The 11,702-nt window shown below is 39.5% G+C and overlaps 1 protein-coding gene and 1 non-coding gene across 4 annotated transcripts in view; one reads left to right on the forward strand and one right to left on the reverse strand.

Moving 5' to 3' along the window:
- The first annotated feature begins 4,654 nt into the window (after positions 1-4,654).
- Positions 4,655-4,727, forward strand: trnak-cuu. The gene has a single exon. It is a non-coding gene; the product is annotated as a tRNA-Lys (tRNA).
- Positions 4,728-6,297: 1,570 nt separating this feature from the next.
- The window catches only part of LOC123984966 (ninjurin-2-like), a 15,816-nt gene continuing 10,411 nt past the window's right edge, over positions 6,298-11,702 (reverse strand). The window contains exons 2-5 of one of the 3 annotated variants that reach the window (XM_046072256.1): positions 9,595-9,731; positions 9,231-9,310; positions 8,739-8,902; positions 6,298-6,734 (exon numbers count right to left, since the gene is read on the reverse strand). In XM_046072256.1, the coding sequence (XP_045928212.1) occupies positions 8,748-8,902; positions 9,231-9,310; positions 9,595-9,731 (372 nt within the window). In that variant the 3' untranslated portion in view covers positions 6,298-6,734; positions 8,739-8,747. Of the gene's footprint in view, positions 6,735-8,029; positions 8,232-8,317; positions 8,386-8,738; positions 8,903-9,230; positions 9,311-9,594; positions 9,732-11,702 lie in introns of those variants that run through there. The other 2 variants (XM_046072255.1, XM_046072257.1) reach the window with 2 other exon arrangements.

The following is an 11,702-nucleotide window of genomic DNA, read 5'->3' on the forward strand; positions in this document are numbered from 1 at the left end:
CAGAAATGCTTGTCCATCACAAGTTCAGAGAGCCCAAATGAATACATTGAAGTTGCTTGTTTTGTCCGACCAACACTAATATATTTAGTTCACTATCATATAAGCCTGAGGAAACAAGCACATATTCACATTTGAGACGCAAGAACCAGAGAAAAAAATTACTTTAACGATTAATTTATCAAAATTATTGAAGATTCATTTTTGGTAAGGACTAATCACATTTTTGAAAGTGACAAGGATGAAATTAGGCTCCTATGATCCCATTTTCCACTCTGTTGTTTCCTTAAATCATCCCTGAGAAACAGACTAGAATGCCGGTTAAACAATGAAGCCATCTCCTGGTCAGACACAGGAATTGCAACATAGACGTGGCAATAATGAATGACTGAAAGATGACCATCACCAACCTTCAAGTAAGTGATCTTCCCAGAAAGCTAGGAATTAAATATAAGAATATATATATTACACTGAATTTTATTGTATTTTTGTAAAGTGTGATACTACTACAACGATTACTACAGTCTAGATTTCTTGATAGGTCTCTGCTGCAAGTAATATACTGTAATATATTCCAATAATGTGTGTCCCAATACTAACAAACATAAAATAAGAAATCTGAAATGCGCTTTTTGGTAGAAGCTACACATGGATTTTCCTTGATATATACTGCACCTTATGTTGTGCAGACCATATGAGTGATTTCAAGCATGTTGTCAGAATCATCTCCATAGATACCAAAAACAGGGTGGAGCTTTGGTCTGCTACTTAAGGAAGTGCCAGCCATAGAATAGAGAAAGGCTTTTAGTGCTGGCGTTGTCTCAATGAAGGTACATCCTCTGTGGGAGAGTCCTGGCGTCTCATAATCAATAAAAACACCAACTGTTTGGGGCCTTTGCCTCAGGTACACGGTAGCAGAGTCAACAATATTATTACCAAAATGTTGGTCTTGGAATTGGGTAGTGATTCCACTAAATGTCCAGGCTCTGTCCTCAGGGGAGGGAAACAAAAACTTCTCCCAGTTAGTGGACTCTTTGACCACTCCCAAGAGCCAGGCTTCGCTCCCACTGACCTGAACCTCATAGAAGAACCTGCCTGAAGAAAAACCTTCTTTCCCAAGGACGAAGCGTTGATATTCAAATCTTCTCCCGAATAAAGCAGGAAAAAAAAGCCTGCCATCACTAACTCTCAGTTGTTTCCCATCCTCAGACACCGCACTGCTGGATCATCATCAGCTTGTCCTGAGGCGGATCCCACACTTCTTTAATAAACTCATCCGTCATCCATTTTTTCCGGCTGTCTAGCGGCCTCACAGCCATCAGAAAACCTGACCTCGTGAATAAGCGTCTCTATCTCATTAGTGAGTGTATTTTCCATCTGAGCCACTGCTTTTTTCACCACATAACTCTGTCTTCTGATGTCAGAGAGGTCTAGGGTAAATGCAGGGGTGGAGTGGGACAGAGGGTTGAATAGGTCCTCTGTGTGTACAGGGATGTAGAGAGATGGCCAGCTGTGCAGGAGGCAGAGGTGGTCCTCTGTTTGTAGAAGTTGCTCCATTTCGGATTTTCTCCTCCTCAATTCAGCGACTTCTTGCTCCAGCTGTGTCACGTGGTCTTTGGCCTGCTTCAGTGCGTCTTTCTGCTTCTCCTGCATGAACTCAATCAGCTCAGCTTGGCTTCTTTGCAGAGAGACCACCAGAGCAGTGAAAACCTCAGCAATGTCTGCTACCTCATTCTCTGACTCTTTCTTGCTCTGTTCAGCTAAGTATTTGATTTCCTTAATATTCCTTTTTTTAGCGTTTTCCATCATTTTTATCTCTGACATCACATCGCCCAGCTGGGCTTTCCTCTCTCCGAACACATGCTCCAACAGGACAGACTAATGCGTTGCATGGTCGTCTTTCAAGCACATGAAGCAAATACACATCTGATCCACGTGACAGAAGAGCTCAAACATCTTGTCGTGCTTCTTACACACCCTCTCCTCCAGGTTTGACACGGGGTCCGTCAGCTGGTGCTTCTTGAGGTTTGTGACCCTCTGATGGGGCTACAGGTGAGGCTGGCAGTATGAAGCCAAACACACCAGACACGTCTTCTGGGCCTTGAGCTTCGGCCCAAGGCAGACGTCACAGGGCACCTCCCCTGGTTTGCAAAGGATGTCATCATCACCCCTCACACTCATGTTGTTGAAATGCTCCACCATATCTCTGAACCCTGTGTTGACTTGAAGCTGTAGTCTGTTGCGGAACTTCTTCTTACAGAGGGGACACTGTGTCAGGTCACTGCTGTCCCAGTACCCTGTGATACATGTCTTGTTGTGTCCACACGGAGTCGAGACAGGCTCAGTGAACACATCCAAACAAATTGAACACAGGAGCTGCTCTTCACGTGGGAGGCTACTGTCTGAGGCCATGTCTAAAAAATACAGGAGAGGAAATTAAACGCCATTCTTGTGGTCACAGCAGTGTACACTGACAAACAGAGTCAAAGGCAGTGCATCATTAGTCACTGAACACAGTAACACAGGGTGAATTTCCTGAGGCAAATCACCAACTGAAGTGGATGTAGTCATTTAGATTTAACTAGCCCTTCAAGATGGTGCAGACCTTCAGTATGATGATCTATGGGATGTGAGTTTCTCAGGCTGGATTCTTTCTCTTAGAATAATTAAAGTTCAGTGTATGAATTATCTTATGGTTACAGTCATACTAACACTCACAGTATGGTCAGTAAAACAAAAGCTTTGGGAATTGTAATGCTGGCAATGAGCCAATGATTATTTCCCCTCTGACACCTAAAGAAGACAACATTTGAGCTCAACAGCAATAAAATAAAGCAATTATTATTAGCAATTAGCAATAAAATTGTGAATTTAGTAATTACTCTACTAGACTAAATACAGAACACACTGCAGATCCTGCCACTTTCAAACACAGCCCAGATAGTTTAGCATTGTGGTAGTAACCTATAGTGAGCGTTTAGCTACTGGGATATTTTCCATTTGGACACAAAAAAAGAATTAGAGCCCTTAAACGTACCTTTAGACGTGTAGTTTCATTTCCTGGGAATGACACATGATCCCTCCCTTCCTCTTTCCCTCCTCTCACTGGAAAAAAAGTTATTAAATCTGACAACAGCATTAGCATTACCCTCAGACTTTTTTTCTTCTTCTTTTCACTGTGTACAAATTGAATCTGCGAACTATATATATTTTATACATGTATACTTGCCTTGGGACATTTTCTTTATTGTTGTTAGATTTTATTTTATTTATTTTATTTTATGGTTTGCCAGTTGTCATAATAAAACATTATTGTAACGGACTGGATGACTAGTTTATTAGTAGTTTATTGTGGAGTGTCCCTAGTAAGATTGTTCTAGTCACCCGGCAGAAAGGGCTGTTTACCATAAGCAGTATGTTTTCCAATGTTCCAGGATGTCAGTGAATGTCTTTTTCCTGTCAGTGAATGTGCGATATGTTTAGAAGCCTGTCAATCAACTGTGTTCGTACCTGTGATTGGCAGAGAGTTTAGAGGGATGGTTGTTATTGTTCCTGCTAGGCCGAAGGGAGGGTGTGTGTGAAAAAAGAGAGGTGAGTTTTTTTAATATACAGTCGATGGTTGAGGGTAGTCACGGCAGTTGTTTTTGGTTGTTGGCTACGGCCCATAGTAGCCTGTATTTTGTTCAGTTATAAAGAAGGAGCAACCCAGCTATCATCTCGTAGCTTCTTATTTGAGGGACGCTAACGTTACATTATCATGAATCTCTTTAATGGCATTCTATTTAATGGGGTGGTGATGGCGAAATGAATAAGCCACATACCTTTGGTTCCCCACTGTGACCCATCCACCAATGTGTCCCTGAGCAAGACTCTTCACCCCTAGTTTCTTCTCTGACATAGCCTAACGTTATATCTGACATAGCCTATTTAGCAATTGTAAGTCGCTTTGGATGAAAGCGTCAGCTAAATGAATAAATGTAATGTGTAAAAATGATACAACACACAGCCAACAATACCACTACCAGCTAATTCTGCAATTTTACACTTAAAAAATGTCTAAATGGAGAAGGTGCCTCTTTGAAGGCAGGGCATACTCATGCACGTGTTCATTTTTAATCATAAGAGTCATAAAGTTTGTTTGCAGATTATAACAAATGTTTTAGCCAATTCACTTTATTTGGAGGACTGCACCAAATAAAGTGAATATGTAGGCCTAACTTACATGTAGCTGATAGGCTGAATCAATAAACATAGAAACGCGTTGCAGAAGTTTCTGAGATACATTTTTTTTTTTTTTTAGAATTATGGATAAGAGTCATGATAAAAGTCTGTGATTTTAATTAGAATATTACTGTTAAAAATAACGATTTGTCTTGTTTAGATGTGTGGGAATCATGATAGATGGAAACCGGACACAGACGGAATAAGTAGGCTATGTCGACTCTCACCAGAACCATCTTTGGTTGATGTAGGGTGAAGTTCTGTTAGCCAGCATCAATAGGTTACAAGGTCATAGCTACACGCAGCACGTAGACTACAATAGTTCATTAGAAGAGGACTGTTAATATTGCAGGCGTAATAATCTACCATAATCTTCTTTATTTAAGCCATTTCCGTTGATCCGAACAGAATGAACCCAAACTGCATACGTTCTCTAGCCCGGCTAGCTCAGTCGGTAGAGCATGAGACTCTTAATCTCAGGGTCGTGGGTTCGAGCCCCACGTTGGGCGTTCACATTTTGAAATATGAAGTACCGCAGTAGTTCGGTTACATACTTCGGAAAGTTCGGTTTGCTTTCCATCCTGCCGCATTCCCTTACTCTATAAACCTTAACAGCACGTTGTAACGTATCATACTTGAAATTTAGAACGTTGCAGCTAGGCTCCCTAACTATAGTATGAAACAACTAGAGAAAGCTGACCCTTTCTCTTTGACTTTACTTCCGCTCAAAACAGCCATGGCTGACCAGTTTGAGGAAGCTCCAGCTGAATATGTCCTGACCCAAATTTTTCTTCACTTGCTGTAAAGTTGGCCAATATGCAGTCATCATGAGCACACTATTAAAACTAATCTAAAAACAATAAAGTAGGGCATGCAGATTGGTCTAAAGCTTGACCTCTGACCTGCTGTGATGGTCCAGGCAACTTTCTTGCATGACATAATAAAGTACCAACGATATTCAGAATCATATAATAATAATAATTCATGCTCTTTTTTTCTTTTTTTTAACCATGTGTTTTATTTGTTGATTTTGTTTGTTGTAGTGAGGCTGACATTAGTCCAGGGATGCTTTTATGATCCTGACTTCTCTCAGACACTAGATGTCACCATTACCTAATAAAAGTATGGAGAAGGAGGATTATACAGTGTGGTTGTAGATGTCCCATTTAAATGACATTTTACCATATGTGTACTTGACATAGTTTTAAAAAGTTAGGTTGATAATGCAGTATTTATGTAATCATAAAATAAGATATTAACATGTAACAGCTCTGTCAAATACAAATGTGTGCATAGCTAAGATAGACATTAAATGTTAAATAAAAAAGTCCACTGTATGTATGTTGCTAAGCTATGATGAGTGTGCCTGTGTGGGTGTGCAGTTTAATATTCAGCGGAAGTGTGTGTTTGTGTGTGTGTGTTTGTGTTTGTCAGTGAATTCGCATCATAAGCCATGGGAAGTGTCCAGTGCGCTGCATGCCGAAGGTACTGATGAAGAAGTTGAGGGCTGTGGTGATGAAGACTATAATGGTTGTTACGTTGTTCAGGTAATCCAGACGTTTCTGCAGGGCGGTGTTATTCAGGTCCCGACGCCCTGTGACACACACACACACACACACACACACAAGACACACACATACATAGTAAAGAAGTGAGTGTTCAAACTACGCTTGCTTCTCACACACTGAGACTTCTGGTTTGGTCAAGATGCATTACATTTCGATTCCTATAAAATAAATACACAAAATAAAGGGCAAAGGCAACTTTACTTTGCTCCTTCAAACACTGACATCGTCAGCCGTACAGACATCCTTGCACACACACACATTATCATTAGGCCCACTTCATGTCCACTTTGTTACTTTGCATGTCACTCTTCAGCAAAAAACACAATAAGCAAAGCACAGGCTTCTGTTAAATCACTACATTTATTCAGCTTGTGAACGTACATATTAAATATTACCCTGTTTTTTTGTCTGGTATTAAACCGTAACGTAATTTACTATGTCAAACAAGATTTTAAAAATAAATTCTATAAAAAATCCAGGGAAACACATGTAAAGTGTAAAACTGTTTGAAATTCGTATAATGGAACATATGCACAATTTTTGCACAACCACATTATTGCAGCAAGTAAAAGAATGCATGTTTACACAGATATTCAGTTGGTTAATATGAAAATATTTTAGTTGGATTACAGCTTTTCAAAGCGTGAATAATACATAATTGTTTGAATCAACAAGTGTGTACAAATGGAAATGATGCAAATGGTGTGTGAATTGCATGCATGTTGCGGTGTGTAAATGTGTTTGATATGTCAGTGCGTATGTGGTTTTGTTTGTGTGTGTGTCAGTAGTGGAGTCGAGCCAGCAGCCAGCGGAAGAAGCCAGTCCTCTTGGATCCAAAGAAGCTGACGAAGAAGTTAATCACCGTGGTGATGAAGATGACGCCTGTAGCAAGGTTGTTCAGGTAGTCGAGTCGCTTCTGATTGGACACCACGTTCAGGTCCCTGCGGGCTACAACACACAGGCATACAAACACACACGGACAGACACACAAACACACAATTTCAAATGTTTCAAACACATCCATCCACACCGACACATACAGGTGATGCATGCATACTCACACGTACACATAGGCCTACTCACAATGATCCCATTAAAACAAACATACAGAAACGCACCTATACAAACAGCAGTCAGTCACCCTCAAGCTTCTGTCTAGTTTATGTGACATTTTGACCAGACTTATAACACAGCTGCTGTTTTATTTGTATTAAATAAATTCGACATGAAAGATGTAATCCCCTCACTCAACAAATACAGTTTAATGCTGCCCTCGAGGGAAGAACCCCCAGCGGCTCCTGTTAGATTAAGCTGCTCAGTAGCACTTTGAGAAGATGTTGTGGAGCTGAGGCAGACAAGCAAATGGTGCGAGTGATAGGCTGAGGCACCGATCAATCAAGGCAAACACAGTTTTCTTGATGTCTTTTTACGGGTCTTAACTCACTGAGCTTTGATCTCTAGCTATTATGTTCCCTAGCTAGAGCAGGTGAAGAAACTTCCTTGATAAAAATGTTTAAATCTGAGAAAAACAAATGTTGTAGGCCTAAGGATTACATTGGCTACTGGGACAGTTATATTTTTCATTCAATTAAATACAACTAGAGTTTTCCTGAAACTGACATACAGCAGCCAATAGATGTTCAGCATCTTAAAGGAATAGTTCAACATTTTTGGAAATTATATATACTTTTTTGCCAAGAGTTAGATGAGAAGAATGATAACTTCTCTCATACTGTAAAAATGAAGTTGGAGCTAGCAGCTGGTAACTAAAAAAGTGAGCTTTAGAAGTGCAGGTAGGCACATTTTGTTACATTTGGGCATAGTCAGGCTCTATGCTTTCCCCTTTTTCTAGTCTTTGCGCTAAGCTAAGCTAAGCAAAGCAAAGCTAAGCTAACTGGCTGCTGGCAGTATATTCATGTTTACCACACAGACGTAACACTGAAAGTTTCCTTCTACATTTTGCTTTGAGGCTAAATGCTGGAGCGAACTCCCAATCTGAATGTGTGTATGTTCATGAGTGTAAAGGTGTGTCACACTACAGTTATAAACTGCATTTTGTTCAGCAACAGAATGGATAAAAATTTAAGCTGGATTAGTAGGATTACATCTCTACTTTGGCGCCATCTGGTGGTAGTATCATGAATAGTGTGGAAGTATGCAAGTTTTTATCAATTTAGACACATAAATTCTACACAAAGCAACTTTGAATATGCGCTTTTATGTTCAGTTTTTGTGGATGAACGTACGTATATCGTGCAAATGTCCCAAATGTGTATCATAGAATGAAACGCTGAAGCAGCCATCGGAGGAAGCAGCTGCGTTGTGTGCCGAAGGCGGCTTTGATGATGTTGACGATGAGGGTGAGGAAGATGATGCCGGTGGTCAAATTGTTAAGGAAGTTCAACAACCGCCGATAAGAGGGTAGGAGGGTTAGCTCAAGACGAGCTGTATACACACACACACACACCCACACACACACAAAGAACATACATTACATGCACAGGCAATTTGAACACAAGCACACACACACACACACACACACACACACACACACACACACACACACAACTAGTTGGTCCTTTGGCCCAGTCCATTCACACTGAATAAAATCAAATAAAGACATCAGAGTACAGTAATAGTGATAGTGATTAGTACTTTAAGTAGAACAATGAGTATGTGTTCCTGTGTGTGTGTGTGTGTGTGTGTTTGTGTGTGTGCATGTGCGGGTGGGGGTTGCTTATATATATATATATATATATATATATATATATATATATATATATATATATATATATATATATATATGTCAATTGTAAGCCGCTTTGGATAAAAGCGACAGCTAAATGAGTAGGCTACATGTAAATGTGTGCGTGTGCCCTATGTTGAATGTGTCATAATCTTTCCCTGCTTCTCAAAAAAATAAAAAACATCTGCATAAAAATAATTCCCTACGTCAGAAATTCAGAAATGCATCCTGGCAAAGAGGCCCGTGCGCTCCATCCCAAAGACGGAGATGAAGATGTTGGTGATGAAAATGAGGAAGATGATGACGGTTGTGGTGTTGTTCAGGCTGTCCAGGCGCTTCTGGTTGGTCTCTTCGGTGACGTCTCGCCGCGCTGCAACAAGCACACACGTACACACACACACACACACACACAAATACCAAAAATAACAACAAAACAAAAACTGCAAAACTGCTCTCATCATCCTTTTATATTCATAGTTGTTTTTAATAAAAGATATTTGTTTGGTTCGACGTTTAACACGGAACATATTATCTGCCAAAATAGACAAGAAAGTGAGTGGACTTCAACCTACACTGCCTGTGTGTTCAAATAAATGTGTCAGTTTATTAGTACGTTAATATGATTGGTTAAAAACATGGAGGATGGATTTCTGGAGGTGGTCTTGAAGCAGACTAATGCTTTAATGTGATTGGCTTACCAATGATGATGATCAGGACTCCAGCCACTATCTGGAGGGCCAAGGAGAAGGAGATGAGTGTCAGGACAGCAATGTAATACCTGAGGAGGAGAGAGAAAAAAAAATTATGCAATATGTAGTTATCAAAAAATACAATTTGAAGCAACAGTAAATTTGAAAATTCAAGACCTTGAAACCTAATAAAACTCTTCTATAATTTCAATGAATATATAGGCAGAATGTTTGTTCATTCAGTTATATTTTCTCCTTGGCAAAACACTAGTTTTAACTGAATTGACAGTGGAACTTTGGAAACCGTGTAAAAAAATCTTATTTAATACACTAAAAGAAAGTGATCTGTCTTTCCCTCACACACATACTGTACCTGTATCCAGCTCCCTGTTCGATTACAGTCTTCATGTGTGTGATGTTAGCCAGGAACAGAGCGATGTCCAACATGCCCTCAGCTGCTGTCTTTTTGGTGGCATACAGGTTCATGTTCAAATTAGAGGCTGAACCTCCCTGAAAGAGAGAGGTACAGATTTCAGACATCATGAAAAACGCATCAGATGAAGTGTGTGTTTTATTTATCAATTCTTATGACCAAATCCGAGCATGAAAAATGTATTAATGCCAGATTTACCATCCAGGTCAACAAGATATTGATTTTCATTATCAAAAGATAAGTAAACTGTTATCATTGCTTATTAATTGGACCCTACATAGAACATTGGAATTATATTTGTCATCACACAGTTTCAGGAGCCATTTTCCTGTATTTGTGTAGGGATGAGATAAGCGTTTCTTTTATTTTGGCAGTTTAAATCTGGAAAATGTTTTAATTTTTCTTATGCTTCATTTACCATGAGAGCTCTGACTGCAGCTCATTTTCCGATGGTTCGGAGTAATTGTTTTTTGAGTGGTGAATAGTTGCACTTGGTTGCACATTAGAGGGTTCAGAAATCAACTGTGTGTATGCATGTACATGTGTTGTATGTTAGAGTAAAGTAAGTAAGTGTGTGTGTGTGTGTGTGTGTGTGTTGCATTACATAACACTGCAATATAGATTAAAGTGTTCACAAACAGACTGGCTGTGTCAGTGTAGTTTGAATCAGTGCTGTCTGTTCTTTAGGTTGCACAGAAACAGAGATGTGTTTAAGGAAGACATACATCACATATATAAAGTCAATTCTGCCCACACTAGGGACACATTGTCCGTTATGACCTCACTCTGCTGTGATGTGCTTTACTGCTCCAGAATAAACAAACCGTTGACACTGTACATGTACAGTAATTGTTAAACCCTGCAGCTTCTCTAGTGTGCTGCCTCTGTTTTTTATATGGTACTGTGTTAAGTCCCATGCTGGTGTCTTGGTGCAGTTCTCCTTCACTGTTGCTCCACACTACAATGGAAATAATGTGAGCAACTAAATGACATGAAACAAATAGTCTCATAAAAAACATTGCCAAATACAGGTTTGGGTTGTTTGAAATGTATTAATTAAATTATGAAATTAATGATCTTTAAGAAGCCTAAACCTGTTTGTGAATGAGTAATGCTCTTCACTATTTCTAGAGAGACAAACAAAGGCCGTTACTGAATTCTATAATTATGAAGAGCGTCATATTGTACAGCAAAATAGCCTCAACCAGGATTTTATCAGCCAAAACTCAAAAATGTGAGCATAGTTTTTGTGAAATTGATGAGTGGTACCATGGCCAGTACCGTTGGTAGATATAATGTTAACATGGTAATGGCCAAGGCACAAACACTGTGCCATGATGTACTGTACAGTATGTCAACATTTTGGTGGACCTTCATTACTCTTTAAAGCCACCATGCATAGAAAGGTGTGTTTCTTTATGATAATTTCATGTCAATTTACTTTACTTTACTTTTAAGGAAAGGAGAATGTCATTACTTCATTTGTTTATGGGTTAATTGCACATGTCAATAACATAAAGCAATATTATTTCTGTGAACAATTATAATATATTGTATTTCATTTAAAGGCATGTGATATTTATTTGTCATAAAGGCTTAAAAATATTTCATTTCATATTGGTTGTTAGTCAAATGATTTGTATCGTGTGTAAACATGATTAATATGTGAACACAATTTATGTGCAAATTATTTGTGAAGCTACATAGAAGCCTTTTGTGTTTCTTCTGTTTTATTCTGTAGTTTTCACGGTGTTCATGGTGCATGGTGCACGTTGAGAGGAATAATAAATCGACACCCGTTTGAAACTCTCTGCGTCTTGATCAATAAATCCAAGGGGCCGCTACAGTGAAAACTCATCGCTGCACCAGCCCTGTCATCCCTGGTGAGAAGCTGACGCCATCACATCCGAGGTCCAACTACCAACCTGATACCAGCCAGTTTACATCGCTTCCATCCAACTCCTGCACCCAGGCAAGACTTGAAATGGACAGCATGCTTAAGGTACAACTAGAGATGCAAAAAGAGACACTGGATGCCAAGGAGCAAA

This window comes from Micropterus dolomieu, linkage group LG16, assembly GCF_021292245.1.
Source record: "Micropterus dolomieu isolate WLL.071019.BEF.003 ecotype Adirondacks linkage group LG16, ASM2129224v1, whole genome shotgun sequence".
In the NCBI taxonomy this organism is placed as follows: domain Eukaryota; kingdom Metazoa; phylum Chordata; class Actinopteri; order Centrarchiformes; family Centrarchidae; genus Micropterus; species Micropterus dolomieu.